The sequence below is a fragment of the Exophiala bonariae genome (genome assembly GCF_035927105.1).
Source record: "Exophiala bonariae strain CCFEE 5792 chromosome Unknown scaffold_5, whole genome shotgun sequence".
In the NCBI taxonomy this organism is placed as follows: Eukaryota; Fungi; Ascomycota; class Eurotiomycetes; order Chaetothyriales; family Herpotrichiellaceae; genus Exophiala; species Exophiala bonariae.
The window spans coordinates 610,107-630,760 of NW_027042480.1; the positions used below are offsets into that span (position 1 = coordinate 610,107).

General features: G+C 49.7%; 5 protein-coding genes across 5 annotated transcripts; 3 read left to right on the top strand and 2 right to left on the bottom strand.

Moving 5' to 3' along the window:
* Positions 1–1,352: 1,352 nt before the first annotated feature.
* On the top strand, positions 1,353–2,935 carry LTR84_010991 (uncharacterized protein; the record flags this gene model as incomplete). Its single annotated transcript, XM_064854524.1, has 4 exons — positions 1,353–1,424; positions 1,477–1,630; positions 1,689–1,875; positions 1,924–2,935. The coding sequence occupies 4 exons, from the start codon at positions 1,353–1,355 to the stop codon at positions 2,933–2,935; spliced, it is 1,425 nt and encodes a 474-aa protein (XP_064709250.1).
* A 1,438-nt stretch (positions 2,936–4,373) lies between these two features.
* On the bottom strand, positions 4,374–5,785 carry LTR84_010992 (uncharacterized protein; the record flags this gene model as incomplete). The annotated part of the gene is made up of 2 exons (XM_064854525.1): positions 4,374–5,266; positions 5,326–5,785. 2 exons carry the CDS (start codon positions 5,783–5,785, stop codon positions 4,374–4,376), a joined length of 1,353 nt encoding a protein of 450 aa, XP_064709251.1.
* Positions 5,786–6,948: 1,163 nt separating this feature from the next.
* On the top strand, positions 6,949–11,619 carry LTR84_010993 (uncharacterized protein; the record flags this gene model as incomplete). Its single annotated transcript, XM_064854526.1, has 1 exon — positions 6,949–11,619. One exon carries the CDS (start codon positions 6,949–6,951, stop codon positions 11,617–11,619), a length of 4,671 nt encoding a protein of 1,556 aa, XP_064709252.1.
* Positions 11,620–12,773: 1,154 nt separating this feature from the next.
* LTR84_010994 (uncharacterized protein) lies at positions 12,774–14,441 on the top strand (the record flags this gene model as incomplete). The annotated part of the gene is made up of 1 exon (XM_064854527.1): positions 12,774–14,441. One exon carries the CDS (start codon positions 12,774–12,776, stop codon positions 14,439–14,441), a length of 1,668 nt encoding a protein of 555 aa, XP_064709253.1.
* Positions 14,442–16,272: 1,831 nt separating this feature from the next.
* LTR84_010995 (uncharacterized protein) lies at positions 16,273–18,030 on the bottom strand (the record flags this gene model as incomplete). Its single annotated transcript, XM_064854528.1, has 1 exon — positions 16,273–18,030. One exon carries the CDS (start codon positions 18,028–18,030, stop codon positions 16,273–16,275), a length of 1,758 nt encoding a protein of 585 aa, XP_064709254.1.
* Between the last annotated feature and the right edge of the window lie 2,624 nt (positions 18,031–20,654).

The following is a 20,654-nucleotide window of genomic DNA, read 5'->3' on the forward strand; positions in this document are numbered from 1 at the left end:
CCGGCTCAGATCGTGGTTGATGGCCCGGAGATACTAATCCAACCACCCTCTTCCGAGAGGTATGGCTACCAAACGTTCAAGGTCTCATGTGTGTGTGTGTGATATCCAACAATTGTCGGTTTCGCTCGACCCTCGACGCTCAAGCGTCTCTTGAGCCCTTTTTCCCAGCATTTATCCTTGGCTTCGCAGGTCAGTGAGCCAGGAGCCTTACAGAATAACCGTGCAAATACGGAGTACTACCGCCCCATGTGAGGGCGTCCTTCTCACAGATACCGGGACCCTGGTACCCAGGGACCCAGTTTTATTCACCAACCCTGCCAACGCGCTCCTTCAACTTTTCAAGCCTGCACGGTTCTGTTCAATTGGGCAGCAGCTAAACCTCTCTTAGAAATCCTTGCTGCGTACGTGATCATGTGCTTGCGATAGGCGTGGGCTCCGATCTGTCTTCCTGTCAGATCTCCTTCTGAGATCTCGGACCCTACCCTGTTCTCCTACTATCGCCTGCCAGGGATGGACAAGCCTTAGCGCTCCCTTCTCCCCGTGGTTGACGGCTCCTCGTTTTCGGTTCAGCCATATCAGCCTTCGGCGATGGTCACAGAGATGAACCCATCAATCACTAATTCAATAGATCGAGGAAGATCTTGGATCACCTTGATGTTATATCAGATCTACTCCCTGACTACTGCACTTATTACATCATTTTGCTCCCACCATCACTGATACTGACCGGCCTTGATTCAAACCGATTCTCCCGAAAGGGGTCCGACAAGATCGTTACAATATCCGTCTCACGAGATTTCTCCTCTGTCAAAAGTCACAACTGCAAATATTGATGTCTTTGTGTACCAGTCTTCAGGAGGTATCATCAAGAGCCTGAGGTCTATAAATGACTTAACATCTTCGCGGGAGCACTCCCTCGGACTTATGAATTCATCAATCTGGAAGCCCATCTTAGTAGGTCAATAACCCTTTCGTCACTAACGGAACCATCACGGCCTGGACCTTGCAGTTCCCGTCGCGCATCAGGTGGCTGAATAGTACCCCTTGTCAAAATTAACCCTGTTCGTGGGGAATCATTGCAGCCTCGCCTGCCTGGCACTGGCACATCCGGTTCCCCGTTGACACATCTCCATCATCCGTTCCTTTCTGATGGTTATGCATCAGATCAGCTCTATAAAGGTTGACCTCCACATACTGTTCCCACATATTTGCGGTGAAGGTGTCTGTCAACAAGAGTGCCAAATCCATTGGCCGTTATCCCATCACGTTCTTGAGACAACAAGAAGAACCAGGGTTTACCGAGCCAAAGACTAATCATTTTGTCAAGTGTCATCCTCAACCTCTTCCCAGCTATGCCTCAGGAACGTCAGCGAGCTCGGGATTCGAGCAAGGATGATGCTCAATTCATCATTATTGTCAAGGATGTGTGTATAGTCCCTCCTTGTCTCTAACATTTCATACTGATTCTCGTGGAAGATTCCTCGTCAGTGCAGATGGCAAGAACTCAAGGATATGACTCGACATCTTGGAGGAGAACAAAGCTTAAAGGCGGAGGTGTTTGAACTCCGTGATGGGTCTCAACTTGGGCACTGTACGGTCAAAGGGAGGACCGCTGCGAATCAGGTCTATGGTAAGTCACCAGGAGATAACAAATTCACATTTATTCGCCCAAGGCTGACTTTATGCAGAGGGGTTTCTTCAAAATGGTTGGAATGGTCTTTCTGTCTTTGTCTCATTGGCCATCCTCGAGAAAGGAGCCTTGACGTCAATTGAAGGACCGAAGAAAACAGTCGGCATGGATCAGGCACGATCAACCGACGTGCGGTACTCTTGTGCTCAAGAAGCCTCTGCTCTGCACAATCATGTTGGCACTATGTATGGACACCCTCCGCGTTTCGAAATATTTAATGCTAATGCGAGAAGGCCCTACACCAGCTCAAATACTCAAACTGGGTCTACAAGCTATGGCACACAATACAGTTTCGACCCCGGTATGACATCGTCAACGTCAACACCTAATGGACTGCCACTGTATGCGTCTGGAATGACCAAATATCCATATCCATACCAGATTGCACCAGCATACAACACAACTCCTGTTCGTGGAGATTACCCAACATCACCAACCCATTATGCTCCGAGCTATCCCACAACCACAGCATTCAGCCAACCCACAAGCAAATCCCGACCACCAGTGAATGATGGGACCTCTGTTTTCCTCTCCGGCCTCCCCTACTACCACTCTGAAATCGAACTACGCAACACGCTCCGTGCCTACGGACATCTCACCTACCTTGAGATCCACCCAGATAGCCGTAAACTGGGCAAAGGAAAAGGCACGGCACGTGCACGGTTTCAAACACCCCAACAAGCCCTGACTGCGATCCGAGGCCTCGACGGACGGAGCATCGGCGGACGCAAAATCAGCGTGAAACAAGTCAAAGACGACATCGGCTCAGGATATTCCACAACCAACACCTCCAAACCCGTTTCCGACAACAGGACCACCCAGGTGTCCATCTCGTCCCAGAAAAAGATCCACAAGCGGAGTAAATCCAGCGGCGGTGCGGTGTCTTCGTCGACATCGACGGACAAAAGCCACGGCACCAAGGCCCACCACTCGTCCAATACCGGACCGCTGGTGGTGAACGGCGCGCGAAGCTCTGGGAGCCGGCGCAACAGCAGGGATGCAGCGAGTGAGAGTGACGAGAGTAGTGAGGACTCCAACTGCGAAAGCTCCGATAACAGCTCGGACGACGAGGAGGACGAAGATGAGCCGAAGCTCAGTAGTGCGAAACGTGGTATGTGTCTTCTCTTCCCAAAGTTCCCCTTTCTGGCTCTCTACCCACCTCATCTCCCATTAATCCATCCACCCCCTACCTGGTCAAGCCTCGTCGATCAAAAAACTAAGATTTATTCTCTTCCTCGAATGTAGCTTCCGGTATATCCCGCGGTGTCCGCGGTATGAGGATCTGAATGCGCCACGGTTAAGCATGCAGTATATGTCGAAAGCCTTCACCCTCGGGGAGACAAAACATTACAAACCCATCATCGCTGCTGCACATTCCCCACCACAGGATCATCGCACAGCAAGCAGCATATACACAACGATACACGCATACAGACACGCACCACACGCATAGGAGAGACGGAATTGGGATCGGAATTGGGAAACGCAGAGCCGAAAGGACGCTCAAGCGACGCAACCCGCGGGTTCAGACAGTACCACCATTGCACTTGGATGGGATACCTAATGCCTCAGTTGGCAGGATAGGACAGAACAGAACAGAACAGGCGGGCGTTCATTGGGGGTTTTTCAGTTCTTGCACTTGCCTTGTCGAATTCATGAATTGTTTGTTTCTGTTCTTTCTGCATCTTCGTCATTTCAGTCTCCTCATCAGTTAGATTGAAGAGTCGTTTTTTAGTATGTTGTGGCATTGTGCTTAAATGAAACTTTACTACCTACCTACCTAATCAACCGCCTAGGAGATCGAAAAGATATTCGGAGACTTTGTATGGTATTCCGGCGTGGTAGATAGATGTATCTGTTAGGTACCTAAGGGAGTTGGATATTGGGTATCTACATAACTTGGGTTCTCAGATATTTATTCATGCTGGGCGGCCATATATTTATTGGTGAATTGTTTATATCCGACACATGTGGTGCCTACCTACGAGAATACCTGACGAGAATACCTGACGAGAATACCTACGGGTAACTGCTAAGAGTAACTAGTCAGTGGAGAAACCTGGATGGGATGCACGGCCGATCCGCAGGACGGACAACTTGTCATCATGGCCATCACTTCTATACCGTGCCGTGACCTCGTTAACTAGTCGCGCTACCATTAGTGGTGGATTGACGGAAACGTACAGAACGAATCCCTTCTCGGGTTTGCAGAGCTAGGTCTAGGTTTGGGTAGGCATAAACACACCTGTACCAGTCAAGGAGGGAAGACAGGATGGATAGGACGACGGGTTGTGGTTGATTTTATTGGATTGCACAGAACGAGCGAGGGGCGAAGGAAAGAAAAGTAAAAGGATCGAGAAGCTTGAACACTGCTGCATTGCATGTTTGCTTTTCCCTTGCCGCCCGACTTTGGCTTGGCCCGCGGGCTCATCAAAAATAAACTTGGAACTCCAAGCTGCTAGCTAGCTGTTCCAATCAAGACCGCCTCGGGACGTGCTCGATCAAGCGCGCCCCTATACTCAAGATATCAGAACGCGCCCCAAAAGTCCTATACTCATTTCCAGGCCGTCAGCCGGATCCTATACATTATATCACACACACATTTGTCGAGAGATCAGAAAAAGCCGCTCGATATCTCTCAAAAATCATCGCGTTCCTGGACACAAACCCTCGACTTTCATCTTCATGAATAAAATGCGCTCTTCTGAAAACTCTCTGCTGTGATATCACCTGGCTTGCCGGTTACTGGCGGTCCTTTTGCGCTGATGGGCACGGGCACTGGCACTTGGGCTTTGTTCTGTGGTATGCCGGCAGCGCCGTAGATGGAACTCAGGGATTTTGTCCGATTGCTGTCTTCTAACAGTTTCGTTGCTGCTGTGATTGGGCCCGTACCTTTCATAGTACCTGATCGACTTCCCGGCGCCGATGCGGTTGCGTTGCCTTCGGTAATCTGAGGCTGTGTTCTTTGGGCAGGGGTCTGTACTGCTTCAAGGTATGGTGACGGTAAGTAGCCTTGTTTGCCGTCTCTGGCTCGACATCGCCACCATTCCGAGGCATTGCCCATTGGATCTGTTTTTGAAAGCACTGCTACAAAATCGCCCTTTTTGACTGCGAGATCCATACCGCCGCTGTTGGCAGCAGGATTGTAATCATACAAGACTCGGCAGAAGGCCAAGTTTTGGTAGTCGATAGGACCTTGCTCACCATTGACGGCACCCGATGATAGTGCCATTTGCTCTTGGCGGCGCATTTCTTCTTCTTGTGAGCGTGCCAATGCTCGGATCATTTTAGTCATCAGATATGGAAGGCCAAATACGGCGAGTGCGAACATGATGAAGGGTTTCTTGGATGGTCGAGTAGGAGCGGGTGAACCATCCGGTAGGGTTGTGGGAGCCGTACCACCGGAGAGAAAGGATGAGAAGTTGGCAGGTGTGAGTGCTGTAGCATCAGCTGGTGGTGGCCGACCAGTGAGTTTGGCGACAAGTGTGCGTATCCATCGCAAGAGAGTATATATGCCTAGGACGCTGCCGAGGGTTTGCCGAAGGTTTCCTAGTTGTTCAGCCATTGAAACCATTGCTGTCAGGCTAGTTAGTGACCCCGATTTCGATTGCCAGTCATAAGATAATCACACATACCAAAGAATGAAGAATGGGTGGTCATGTATGCGCTTTCAAGCATTTGAGCAAACCCACCAAATGCCCCAACAATACCCTCCATGATCTGAAAGGTAGCGGCAGTGCTCTGATTCCAGGTCTGTGTTAGGCTCTGGTTGTTGGGGTTATTAGGGTCGCCCGGCATGCCCGGAAACCCTCCATAGCCGCCACCGTACATGCTGTTGCCATACATGCTGTTTCCATATCCACCGTAACCGCCGCCATACATGCCGCCCATACCTCCGCCCATTCCGCCGTACATACCACCACCACCGAAGCGCGAATATGGGGAGGAGTAAGAAGAGTATGGAGAAGAGTAGGCGTTGTTCGCAGAACCGAAACGATTTTGATTTGTGTAATTGGAGGCAGTTTGATTGATAACATTATTGAGCGGAGAAGGTCGATCGGGCAAGGCCGGTGCGGCAGAGCTGGGGTCGGTCATTGCGGTGGAAGTTATGGGGGTAGAGATTCCAGAAGTAGCTGAAAGGATAAGTCAGGATAGATGGAGGGGTTGTAGATGATGGTCTACTGACCGGTGGAGGTAGCACGCTCCCAGGGTTTCGGCGGCGAAACAGTCGTCATATTATCTCGGCATGCTTCGTATTGAGAGCGTGAGTAAGAGGCGGGATTGCGGGTAAACGGCGCGCTTGAGAGTGTCTAGTAGGATGTGATGGGAATTGATAATTGTCCAGAAGGAAAAATCTGGAGATATTTGAATGACATATGAAAGGAAGAGTGGTATAGCGGATAGTCGGGGTCACCGTGATTGATGAAAGAAGCTGGAGAAGGCAATAAACTTGTGGAGGGATGGAAACAACCGATGGATGAACTCGATGGCTGGATGACCTTCAAATTGCCTGCAGATTCCCGAAAAAATGAAAGATGCCGAGGGAAGTCTAGAGCACGTGACTTGTCAGCGGCCGTAAATCGAGAAGACCAAGTTCTCAACCCGTAGTCGAACTCGATGACCGAAACCTCACTGCTCAACAAACACAGACATATATAGATGCAGGCTGATTGAAAGACAAAGTCAAGCTGGGATGTATGTAGAATTATTTTCTTGTGGATTACTTCGGCTATCGATGTTTATGAAAGATTTGGCTACCCGCTTGATGGATGATCGATTCCCCGGACTTTAAAAAGTTGCAACTTGCAAGTTGAGCATCTGGACTGACTGCCCATTTTGAGTTCAAATTGGAGGAAGGAGCCACCTGTGGTTCTTCTGGAAGGGACCGAGTACAAACATGTGCCCTGCAATGCCCCTCAGTCAAGCTTCAAGTCACGTGTGTCTGTCATGCTCCTGCCGCGTCAGGCTGCATAATTCAGCCCGGTTCTCCAAGGTGTCCACTCCCATACGATACCATATCAATATCATCCTCTACCAGAACTATTGGACTCCAACTGCCCACTGATCATGATATCCTACAATCACATGAGTTGTCGCCAAAGATACTGCTCTTGACTTCTCGTCCTTGCCTCGTGCCACCCGCATTAACCTCGTGGTCACTTCCAAGTTGCAGACCCAGACTGCGACCACATTTGTCCTCATAGGCTTGGGATGATCCAATAACCTAAAGGAGCAATGATCTTGATCCAGATACCCCGATGAACTCGACCCAAGATGAGGGCGAGACTACTCTTCGCGATCCACAACCCTCCGAAGGTTCCGAACCTCTTTTTACTCAGGAACAGCATCTTCCTAATCCCATCGATGACGATACCCCAGACATTATCCCCTTGACCCAGCATCCTTCCACCATAGACCAAAGTTCGCAGATCCCCTCTGAACGCAACGATCATGATCGGCTTGACCACCTGAACGGAGGTCCTGAGGAGGCTCAGGCCGAATTGCAGGATGGTGTCACAAACGGAATAGACCATATTCTATCTTTTCCAAGACCGATTGAAGACCACAGTAATGATGGATCATTTTCAACCCCAGACGACACTCCGTCAATTCAGGGCTCGGTGCTTTCCTCACCCCATAGCGAAACTGCCTCCCTGCGAAGTCCCGCTAGAAGAGGGAGTCCTTCAAATGTCCACAGGCCTTTTGACACCAGATTTCAGTCTCGCCTGTCGGGTGCCCACTTCTCTCCCCTACGTTCAGCTTCGCCTGCATTCCTAGGCTCTCATTCGCGCCACTCCTCCGTCGCCAGCTTCGCCTTCCAGCCCCCATCCGAACCTGACGATACCGCAACCCCTTGGGATGTCATAAGATGGAATAAGTTCAAGAAGATCACTGGTCAGGCCTTCTCCGAAATTGGGAAGCGCAATTTTGGTATGCCTACATGTCTCGCTGCTACAGATCAACTCGTCATCGGCACATCCAAGGGTCTCGTCCTTGTATTCGACCAGCAACAGAATCACAAAGCCATAATCGGAAGCGGTACAAAAGCTGCAGAAAGTGGTGCAGTTTCTTCTATCGCCATCTCTGCCGACCATTCAACCATTGCGGTTGGCCACTCGACTGGACATATCTTTACCTGGGAGCTGGCGAGGCCCACCAGACCATTTCTACATATTCCACCTATCGACAATTCCCACCCTCAAGCTCGACGTGGCGATGGCCATATTATGGGGAGCGCTGTCCCCCACATTGGCTTTCTCGGTTATAGACACACCGCATTGGTCTCCGCCGATGATAAAGGTATGGCCTTCTCGCATTTGGCCACAAGGGGTATGGGGGCTGTGGGACGGGTGGTAAGGACCACCAGAATTCTGGGTAGATATCCCGAAGTTGTTGCTCGTGCAACTAAGCCATTAAGGAAGAGCTCCGTTCTGGCCTTTTCACCACTGCCACTAGGGAATATCGAACAAAGAACAGATGGCCTTGGCTTGGTTGCTATGTTGACACCTTACTTACTGGTCATTGTTTCAACGACGCCAATAGCTCAAACTCAACATAAAGCTGCCAGACCCAAAGAGGTAGCTGCCCATAGCGCAATGACCGCGGCTTTAGCATGGTTCCCCGCTATAAAATTAAAGGCACAAGATACCGACGTCTCCAAAACGAAACTTGTATATGCATGGTCGAACATTCTGACGATTCTGGAAGTTCACGAAGCACATTCAGAGGATGAAAGGGACAAAGAAAAACCTCCCGAGCTGCAGTTCCTGGCCCGAAGTCGCTTTCAGGCTGAAGAGGCAATTGTCGCCGTGCAGTGGTTAAACCGATCCGTTATCGCCGTTTTGACCATCACGCAGCAGCTTCTGATCATTGAAGATGTCACCATGCATGTGACTGAAGCTTTTGACTTGTTGAAGAAGAATATCTATCATTCAGACCTTTACTCCCAGCAGTTGTTATCCATCATTGAACAACTGGATGAAGAGGACACTTCAATGCATGGTGTGGTAGCGGATGCTTTTCATATGAGTTTCCGTGCCTATAAGGGAAGACTCTTCCTCCTGGGTTTTAATGATATCTGGATTGGTGCATTGACCAACTGGGCCGATCGTTTACTTGCCCTCATGAACATAGGTGACTTCATTGGCGCAATTAGACTGGCAACCAGATACTACACGGGTGAGGGCGAGAAATCCACAATTGGATTGCCTGAGGAAGATGTTGCTCGATACGAGATAGTGCAAGAAAGACTATTGGAGATGATGGCGGCTTCACTGAAATATGCATTTGGAAAAAACCAACAGGCTGGCAATGAACCAATCGAAAAGCCGCAAATGGTCGAATTGGCTGAGGCGTGCATTAAAGCATGTCTGGTTATGCAGGATCTTGACTTCCTGTTTGAAGAGGTTTTTGTCTGGTATGATGATAATGATGAAGGACCATTATTTGTGGATGTCCTGGAACCCTATATCCTTGACCGAACAATAGTCTCCCTGCCACCACCAGTGTTGAAGACAATGATTGACCATTTTGTCATCACACACTCTCCATCAACATTGGAAGAGATCATTTGTATGCTTGAAACATCAACCATGGATCTGGATCAGATCACCACCCTTTGCAGGCAGCACAACCTGTACGACGCATATATCTATGTCTGGACTATGGCACTACGAGATTTCACAAGTCCTCTAACCCTACTCCTGGGGTTTGCCGAATCTGATGGTCCAACCTCACTATCCAGCACTTCGTCGGCTGATGAATACCAATTGGCGCAGAAGATATTTCCATACATCTCATTTATCCTTACTAGCCGTGTTTATCCCACAGGGACGGACATGACCGAAGACGAATCAAGCCAAGCAAAGAGCCAGATCTATGATTTCTTCTTCTCTGGGAAAAGAGCGGCCAACGGGGTTACAAAGAGTAAGGGTGATACGAGCAAGACGACGGCCGAGTCTTTCGAGAGACTTTCTCAAATTCTGCATTTTGATGCACCAAGTTTTATCGCTGCGTTGAATGAAGCATTTGAGGATAGCTTCCTGAATCTGAGTGATGAAGATGCTCTCAGTGGATCACAGACTTCTCAAACCTCCATGAGACGCATTTACACACGACAGTACGTTGTCCGAATCATGTTGGAGGTCATGGCTTCAGGATTTGACGCTGAAGATACCATTTACTTGGACATGTTTATCGCTCGCAACTTGGCCAAATTCCCTCAATACATGATCTTTTCCGGGACTATCTTACAACAGGTATTTTCCCGTCTATGTCAATACCCCGAGGAAGGAATGCGGGACGACGCTCAACTCAGCGTGGAATATCTATTGTCTATCTATCAGCCACCCAACATTCTGGACTTTGTCTCGTTGCTTCAAGATGCGCACTTCTATCGAGTCCTCAAATCAGTCCTCAAACAAGAGCACCACTTCGCTGACATGATTCATACTTACTTCTTGGATACTGAGGCTCAAGTGGATGTGTTTGCAGCTATCTTTGATTGCCTCAAAACAAGCTCCACGTTGCTCGAAGAGCAGCGACTTGAAGTCAGGAAGGTAATTGAGGAGCACGCTGGAGACTTGGTCAACACCGATGTTGAGAAAGCGGCGATGACTATTGATGAAGTCGCTCAGGACCTGCACCAAACCTTTCTCAATGTGCTTAGTGAGGACGAGTATGGTCAATACACATATTTAAGGATTCTGCTTGAGCCAAATGACCGGCCTGGTCTTCGACAAGATTACAACAATAGCCTCAAGGAACTATACATCCGCCTTCTTTGCCAATTTGACTCTGATCATGTAAGAGATTATGTTGAGCATGTTAAAGCAGGCGACTTGCGCCTTGAAGAGGTGTTACCAACGATCGAAGAAAGCGGAATCATTGATGCTGTGGTAATTCTGCAAGCACAGCAAGGTCATATCAAAGAAGCCATGAAACGATTACGGCAACATCTATCCTTTCTGGGAACTACGTTGAAGACGGTCACGTCAAAGCCATTAGGGGACAACGATGAAAGGTCTATCCTGCATCCTGTTACGAGCCTGCTGGAGTCTGTGGAAAAATATGCTCAGATTGGAACTTGGTTGTGCCAAACCCAGATGAAAAATGCTCCCAAATCAACAGGACCAGCGAAGTCTCCGAGAAGAGCTACCAGTGCTACAAGAGCCCTCGGTTTCGAAGAGGAGCTCTGGTTAGAGCTCATAATTTCAGTGGTCACTATTGCTCGTGATTTGTCCATGGGCTCATTGCAAGAAATGTCGGACCAAGAAGCTGATGTCACCACATCATTACGAAGTGTCATTCAGCAAGTGTTTACTTCTTTGTTGGTGAACACCACTTCAGTTCGGGAGAGTTCAGGAGCTCGAGATATGATGTTCCTGCGCATTCTTCGCGCATTTCTTACCCATGCAGCTGAAAGCAGTCCGTCGTTATCAGAATTGAGAAATGTGATCGGTTCGATTTTTTCAGCTTATGCATATGAGGAGTCACTTTTGGCTCTGTCAAATTCAATGCTGGACAAAGATGTATTTGTTCGACTCGATGAAGTCACAGCTCTCCGACAGCGTGGATGGAGACCAAGAGGACAAGTCTGTGAGGTATGTCGACATCGAGGATGGGGACCCGGCATTGGTGTTCCTATTTGGGATGAGTGGCAGAAGAAAGAGGAAGTCAGATCACAACGTCGACATCGTGCTCAGTCAGAGATAGAATCGGATGAGCCAGAAGTGGGTCGTGGCAAAGGTAAAGCCACAGTCGATACGAATCGGCAAGAGCCATCCGAAGAAGAGAGGTCGAATGGTGGCGCTGACACCTTGGGCTCTCTTGTGGTTTTCTCGTGTCGCCATTTGTATCACCAGAAATGTTTAGTTCCAAGACAACTGGAGGATGGATCGCTTCGCCTCGTATGTCCGATCTGCTTATAGTCCCAGAAAATAATCCACAATAATTCGTTGCTACCCGAGTCACACATTCCCATGTGAGTACAAAATACATTCAGGTCTCAGTCGCCGGAGCCCTCGGGGCCGTCAAAATGGCGAGTCGATCTCTGTAGCTCGACACGTGACCCGGCACCCGTCGCGTTATGATTGGGTCTTCGAAGACGTCAAGCTCCATCAGCCCTGCCCCTTATCAACTGGCCGCCTTCTTTGCTCCGTCTGTTCCTCTTTTTACGCGTTTTTGACTCGCCAGCTCCACGCCTCCAAGCACGTTCAATATTCGAGGGCCAATGCAGTCAGCCTATCATACCTTGCATACCAGCTTACATTTTTTGGTCTTTTCACTCACAGGTTTCATCTGTGCGGACCTCCATGTCCATCTTCCCAAGACCGATCAGCCACCGCCGTTTCAGGCACGTCAGCTATCATTGAATCACATCGATATTCCTAATATTCTTTGCCACATTCCCCCACTTTGGTTCTACTTTTCAAGGTAATCATGATTATGGAGTATCAGAATATGTGCTCTCTTGAACGCAATCAAACCTCAATGGGGCCAGTAAGGAATACCTCTCATCTTTTAATCAGCAATTGTCCATTATCAAGGACCATCATCAGTGCTTCCGGACCCAAGTCCGCTGCACCTCTTGGCCCGCCAGTGGCCACCTGTGCCAAACTATGACCCCTTACTCCCTTGCCTTGCAATCCATCAGGAATTCACCTATAGCAAAGACCCTTCACCCGCGTCATCTACGCGACAGTGTCTACATGCATGATGCAAGTTCATCCGTGCCATCGGACATCTGAGGTGGGGTCCTCGTGTCTTCCACCAAACGCCTAGATTCTGATTCGGACCCTACGAATGAGGATTGCAGAAATCCACCCCTATCTGGGCAAATGGTACCTGGTGACCTGGTCACTTGTACCGAGTATATGTATTCACAGCTCATTCCTTTGTGCCTTATGAGCCATCTCCATTCACTCTCTAAACCTCCAGATATACCAAAAAGCATTCGCTCTTTAGCAAATCAATTGCGTCCATTCCTTTTTCTGCTTTGCTGTCCCCACTGTCGCTCCTTATCCTTAACCAAGAGCAGAACAACAGTCCTTCCTATTTGCAGACAATATCTGGATCAAAAAAGATGCTATCATCAACATTCTTGATCTCCCTGGCGGGGCTCATACGTTTTAGCGCAGCTGGCTATGTGCTTCAAGACGACTACAGCATCGACAAGTTCTTCGCCATGTTCGAGTTCTTCACGGCTCCGGATCCAACAAATGGATACGTCACATATGTCGGGCAGTCTGCTGCGCAGGCTGCTGGACTTGTGAACACCAACAACAATGCTATATATATGGGAGTCGACCACACCAATGTGGCTTCGGGCTCTGGCCGCCAAAGTGTCCGACTGACGAGCAAGAAATCCTATACTCACGGACTGATCATTCTCGACGCTTCGCACATGCCCGGCGGGATTTGCGGCACCTGGCCAGCCTTTTGGACGGTAGGACCAAACTGGCCTCAAGGTGGAGAAATTGATATCATTGAAGGTGTCAACAGTCAAGTATCCAACTCAATGGCACTGCACACAAATCAAGGCTGCTCGATTACAAACACCGGCCTCTTCTCTGGCACCATCTCCACCCCAAACTGTGATGTCAACGCTGCCGGCCAGGCCAACAGCGCTGGTTGCGGAATCCTCATGTCAAACTCTGCTTCCTACGGTACAGGCTTCAACCAAGGACAAGGAGGTGTCTATGCAACCGAGTGGACGAGCGACCACATCTCCATCTGGTTCTTCCCTCGCAGCGCCATCCCCATGGATATCTCGTCTGGATCCCCCAATCCCGGCAACTGGGGCCAGCCAGCCGCACGCTTCGGCGGTGGGTGCAAGATCGACAATTTCTTCTCCAACCATCAAATCGTCTTTGACACGACTTTCTGTGGAGATTGGGCCGCTAACGTCTGGACGACCGACCCGGTCTGTAGCTCGAAGGCGCCGACGTGCCAGTCGTTCGTGCAGAACAACCCGTCGGCGTTCAAGGATGCTTTCTGGTCAATCAATTCTCTCAAGGTCTACCAGAGCCCCGATGCTGGTAACTTCCCACACAGCCCTGATCCAAACCAGGGCCCAACCGCAACATCGTGGGGTCCACCAATCACAGCAGCCACCGCCGGCCCTTACCCTGCACCCAGTGACTTTAGCGGCAAACCCAGCGGACCACTGTCACAGTCGTTTGGCCCTGGCAGTGAAGCAGCTCCAAGCACAGGGTTCAGCCGCGGCGGCAACGGCAGACATACCAAGTCATTTGGAGGCGGCTCGTGGAACGGCGGCGGCAACCGCGCCAACTTCCAAGCGTCCCAGACTAGTGTACCCGGCGTGTCCGGCGCCACTGAGACAGAAGACGAAAACACCCAGTTCGACCCTGCGGTCCCCGAAACTACCCCGGCACCAAACGCGGAGGAGCTCGACAGGGGTGGCGCGCAGGTCGATGGAAACGTCGACTACGTGACCGTGACTGCGCTGGACCACGGATATTTCGAAGACGACGACCACAACAGCATTGACGGAACCGTCAACGACAAGCGCGAAGCAAGCGTGGAAAAGAAAGAAGCCTTGTCGTCCATCAGCCCTGTTGAGGACGGGGAGCCCGCTGAAGCAGAGACGTCCAAGAGAGACGTGGTCTCGGAGCTGGAGAAGCGGGCGGTCGACAAGGCCTCGCATCTGCATCTGCACAGGCATAATCGTCGCCATACCTTTTTCTGGGGGAAGGAGGCTGGCGCTGCAGTGGAGGAGAGGCGGGGATAAATCCTTCCTTCCTTGTCATGGCTCGCGCTGTGTTTGAGAAATCTTTACACTTTATGTGTGGGTCGTGCGACAACCGACCCACCGCAGGCTATGTTTGAGCGAAGCACATATTGAGAGCAATGTGTGAGAACGGCGATGGATCCTTGAGTCCACGAACGCCATCCACCCCTGTGCTGTGCGTGCGCCCATCACCCTGTAGGGCCGACACACACTCTCCTCTAGAACCACTGTCGTGGGAAACTCCCCGCTAGCTATTGGACTAGCATCTGCGACCTGCAAACCTCGCATGCGTATCGACCCTGTTGGGTTTCAGATCTAGCTACGAGCGGACATCAATAGTGTCTAAAAATCTTGCTGTTCGTCATGCCAACACCATTTAATCCATTCACACGTCATCATGATAGCTCAACAAAACACCACACAAAACCCTACGAAACAACACCACGACAACTCTCACGACATGATATACATATGACCGACACGACACGACTATAACTACGACTACGATTTAGGGAAACAGTTGGAAATGATTTTAACTTACTGCGGAATATACGGAAGGCAGGACCGGGAGTTTCAAAAAATTGGGAAACGCAGCGAAAACACGAGATTATGGATACGGGTCTGGGTCTGGGTTATTCACACTAAAATGCAATGCGACGCGATGCAAGAAGGGAAGAACGCTTCATCGCTCCCTCGAAACCCGCTGAGGTCGACCGCGCGATGATGTCCTCAGCACAGAGAAAGCCATGAAATTTCTCTTTATCAGACTTTGTCATGCTAGGCTAGGCAAGGCAAGGAGGGCTCTAGGATGGGATGCCAAAAAGGTGATGCGAAGTTTGATTTAGTTTAGTTCTAGGATAACTAGCTTTTGGTTCTTCATCAGCTACCTAATCTACTCGCATATGGCGAATGATTGTATTCGTCCTTCTGGTTTACTCGGCATCTAAGCTCGAACTTTGCATGTTCAGAACAAGTCGTGGGTATCTCTCCCTAGATTTAGCCTTATTCCCACGTCTTTGAAACTCCAAGGGGGGTATTGGTGGCCGATTTCAAGAGATTGTGACATGGTGTATGCTGTCATGTCATGGCACGAGACTTTCAAGTACTAACCTAGGAATAGGCTATGTAACACGAAAGGGCGAATGGTATGAAAAAGGGCATTACAGTATACCGATTATCTGTGTTGAAGAGTATATAAGAAATATCATTTTTCCTGACTTCTAATCTTCTAAACGGAGGTTTCACCCTTCATAATGTAACATGAATTTGGGATAGTAAAGTAGAACACCATCGCCGTGAAGGAGGAGATAGTGGTACCTTCTGTCACCTGTTATCTCCTCTTCTTTCGTGAAGATCATGTCTTTGGGCGAGATTATATTTATATGTGATGCGTCTTTTGATGCGCCTCTTTCTGAACCCAGTAGGTAGGCAAGGCTGAGACCGACTTGGGAAATATATAATTATATGATGTGATGGTTGTTGAGGTTGAGGATGAGTGTTGTGAGACGATGGTCACACCGGTAATTTGAGTGTGTCATGAGCTCTGGGTAAGATAGATAGACGGGGTATCATTCGGATGCATTGTTTGAGGCGAAGGGCTCCTTTCTCCCTTCCTTTTTTATCCTTCCAACGCAGAAAAGTAAGTGATTGTTGATGATCGATGTAGGAAGATGACTGTTTAACATAGCACATGAGATGGAGAAGAACCAATAGTATGTCGTGACCGTGAATTGGCGGAAAGATGGCTTGCATACTGGAAAAAACGATTGACCAATGACAAAGAATGTCTGCAGGAATAACAGAAGAAATGTGAGAAGAAATGTGATTTGCATCACCACCTTTCGAGAGTGACATTGCCAAAGGGGCTTCCACGACCACTGGCAGGACTGTTTTGAGCAGCAAAGTAATTCAGGGAATGTCCAGCTGCACTTCCAGTACGACTGTTGGCTCCATCGGTGAAGTCGAAGCGCTCGAACTCATTCAGACTGCTTATGTCGGACTTGGCATCAATGTCTTCATACTCGTCAGCATCCGATATCATGCTTTGGCGCTTATGCGAATGTTGCTCTTCTTGAGAATTCTCCCTGCTATGTGCGCGGCTGCCGGCGAAGAATCGTTCATGAGACTCCTTCGGGCTTTCGCGAGGGATTAACTGAGATCGTGTTGCTGGAGGTGGCAGCTTTGGTGATGGACTTGGTTCACCCACACTATAACCCAGCCGTGATGAGGTGGCCAGTCTAGCAATTCGTAAGTTTTCGTCACTTAGACCTGTGGGTGAATCTGTGGCGGGAGATCTGGGATTAGCAAAATTTGAAGTCTTGAGGGGTGGAGGTGGCCCTCGTTTGTTGTTATTGCTCTGAACAGGGGTCGCCGAAGTAGGAGTATCCTTAACAATGGGTGAGTACTGGGAGATGGATGAGTTGCCATTGTAGGCGCCAGGAGCTTCAAGGCGGGTCGGTGCTTGAGCACGAGTGTTGTGGCCCATACCAGGAGATGGATCACGTAATCGAAGGGGTCCTGTGACTGGTATTGGACCTCCATTGAGAAGGGGACTGGTGACACCTTGCTTGGGATTGGTAGAATTGGGGCCAGGAAGTCCTCGAGGGACCGGGCTAGGACCAGATCTAGGTGTTGGACTTGGCCCTGATCTTGAAGATGGAGGCATACCTCGCTGGCCAGGAGTACTGTTGCTTCTATTTCGATTTTGTTCACGGTCGGTAGCTATTGGAGGTTGGCCACGTCCAGACGTTGCAGGGCGAGCTCCCGATGAATGTCCATTGCTATTCTGATATGGTCGAGGCTCTCCTCTTACCATTCCAGCAACATGTTGACTGGATGATTTCTGGCCAGTTGTAGCAAAAGACTCATGAGATATACCAATACCAATTTTAGGCGACTTCCACTCGGAGTTCGGCGTGGGAGGGGATTTGGCGAGTGATTGCATCTCTTTTTGAGGAACCTCTGGTGAACGCTTCTCTGCGGGCCATGAACTTGAGTTTGCCGAACGAGCACTGCTTGATCGACTGTTCAATTTCTCTCCCTTACCAGCCATAACGAACTCTGGTTGACTCTGGAGTTCGCGCCTATGCCTCCGTCGCATGAAGAACCAGAAGAGGGCAAGGGAAGCGATGAGAACTACCACCACTGGTACGACGATTGCTGGAACAAGGGTACTGAGATTCGAGGAAGACGATGAAGATGCAGCCGCGGTTGCGGTGGGAGATGATGTGGATTTGGAAGCAGATTGTGAAGTGGCTCGGGCTGATGTAGATTTGGCGGCAGCAGCTGAAGTGAGTGAAGCATATTCGAGGGCGTTGGTGATGGTCTTTGTTCGCTCGGTTGTGATGGTGGTAGGACTTGGGCCCGTCTGGGCCAGTGTTAATGTTTCCACGACGGTGGTGAGTCCTGAGATGGCATTTGCTGTTGCGATCGGTGCCGTGGTGGCGTCAGTGACAATGCCATCCGGGCCTATGGTTGGAGGAAGGCTTGTGTTCGGGTTTCCTATACTCGAGGGCAAGTCGGAGCCACCTTGACCCTGCTGTCGCTTATGTAGGCTGAACATGTTGGGAAACATCCTGCCTGCGTGCATGTCGGGCAGAAGCAGGCAGGTGCAGGCAAAGAAGCAGCGAAGTCGGGTGGATGGAGATGAGGACGAGGAGGGAGGAGGGAGGAGGGAGGCGACGATGTAATCAGGTGAAGCTAATAGCCGTCGTAGTGAAGTATTGTCGGTAGACCCAAGAGTAGCTCCTTTTGCGCACGGGACTATGAAGGTGGTGGCATGGGTAGTGAAATGAGAGATCAGCCGTTGGGCAGACTTTAGCGTAAGGCCATGGATGGTAGGGGAAATTGGATGTGTATAGTGGTATAAGCAACACGGGCGGCCCCCAGGCAATTTTGATAGAATTTGAAGGATTGCCGAGGAGGAGAAATGGTTCTTCTGGTATACTATTGAAGGGTGGCCGGTATAGTAAAAGGGTCACTTGTTTGACCAAGAAGATTCAGAATGGCAACGGCGTTAGCAACGAGGAGCTGTATCAAGTTGGAGGTGACAGCGAACGAAGTGTTGAAGTGACCAAGAAGAAGGGGTGAAGGCGGGCGGAGGCTCGAGTCTCAGGGCTCCGGGCTCCAGCAGCGAGCGCGTTGAGGATTTGCATGGCTGGTCGGTGGACTTGTGGCACAGACTGGAGAAAGGAGGAGCCTTGAGGTGTTTCGAAAGACCGAATCGAGTAAGCTGGGCTGCTGGTCAAACAGACCAGGCTGGGGTTTGGGACGTGTCATTGGGCGGGTTGGAGCCTTCCAGGTGCTAAACATGGCGATCCCAGGCCCGGACCCATACCCGGGGAGATCTGAATGCCTGATATTGGTTTGACCTGGAGCCTAAGCTTTGGGGACCACGGGGACCTGCGTCTCACTGAAATAATTCCGAAGCTCGTTTCCACCACAGAAGCCGCCCGCCCAGGCCACATCGAACCTCGCTTCGGCAAGATGTGTAGATGACTTACATATATCCGTCTTCCGTACCCCAATATCTGTCAGAGCTCGACGTCAGAGTCATTAATGACGCAGTAAATAATGCTTCTTGTTGTACCCCGTGTGTGCGGCACCGCGTCTTGGAATTGTAGTACGACGGAGCTATGATCATTTCTGAAGGGTCGAAGCTGGGAAACTTGAAAGTCAGGGGTCTGCATCAGCCTCCAGGGTTCGTGAAAACACTACTGGCGCTCCAAATTACATCCAGCGGCAAAATGTCTGAAAGATCCGCCCTAGATCTTGTGCGAAGTACTTTGTCATCAAGTGAGTTCCGAAATTGGTGCAGCACGCAATTCCCCGAATGCCCAGTGCATCTAACCAGAAAGAGGACGGCGCGAATGAATCCAAGTTTGTGGTGGAATCTCACCCTCCTTGGGCCGGTACGTGGCGGACAGATGCTTCTTCGCCTTGGTATATGTCTAGGCCTAGGGTTGTTGTTGATAGTTGCTTGAGAAGGGAGAGAGAGGCTTTGTAAGTGATATACTGTCATGACCCACCGAGTTTGACAGAGGGAACAAGCTACTAGAAGCATCCAAGTCTATAACTAGATGGCATACCAAATTATCTCTCGTTCTCAGTAGAGGGTGTTTGATTGATTGACCTAGATTATGCTACTAAAGATGCTATTATGTTGCTTCAACACACCCATGTCTCTACTCTCTCCACATATTCAAAGCTTCGTGTACCAACTATGCTTGTTGCTGTATATCACCGTCTCAACAGATATTTTTCCAGGTGACCAAGAACCTTTGTCGCTCCTCACTCCTTGTAGGCTCCATAGTCTCCATAAGAACTGTGACTCAGTTAGACACCACGTGATGCTTCAACAGCTATGATAGGATGAGATCATACCCATATGGGTTGGGAGCCTGTAGAACATGAGTGTTAGCATTGTTGGACAGAGTGATCAGGCTCAATAGCCAGGTTACGGAACAATGAAACTTACTCCTGCTGGCGGTGGTGCAACACCAGCATATGAGCCATAATCTCCATAATTCCCACTTCATTCAAACCACATTAGCAGGAAGTCTTGCGGACTTGGTCGAACTGGCCTCTGTCGAAAAAAACGAAACTTACTAGTCTCCATATTGTGGTGTTGGTGCAGCCAGAACACCAATAATGGGTAGCAATGCAGCAATGAGGATGGCCTTGAACAACATGGTTGTAACTAGAATGGGTGGTAGATTCTGGGACGGTTGAAAGAAGTGAATGCAGTGATCAAGAGGATTGATTACTCCTTCCTCAAGTAGTCCAGGGTTTTCTTTCAGGTCGGACATGGTCCTTGATATATGCAACGCTGTTTCTGGCTGGAGAGTTCATGTCATCAACTAGAGTTGGTGCAAGTCACGAACGAGTGGCTCTTTTGGTCGTCATGCGAATCAACCTCTCGATGACCTCGAGCTCGAGCCTGTTGTACAGTACGACAACTCACCTTCCATCCAGTCCCTCGAGACAAACGCTCGTGTTCTGCCGCTGATGCTTTGCACCATTTATTTGCTGTTCCATATCTGGTAAGGGCGAAGGAACGGTACTCTTGGTCCTGCAGCAGGTCTTCTTGTCTGTGTGTCTAGATCTGGTAATTGCAACACTAGACTCCCAAGCCAAGTGAACGTACTTTAATTGAAGTCTGCCTCGTGAGCCAAAACCAACTCCACGGACCCGTGAATACGAGGTATTCGACCG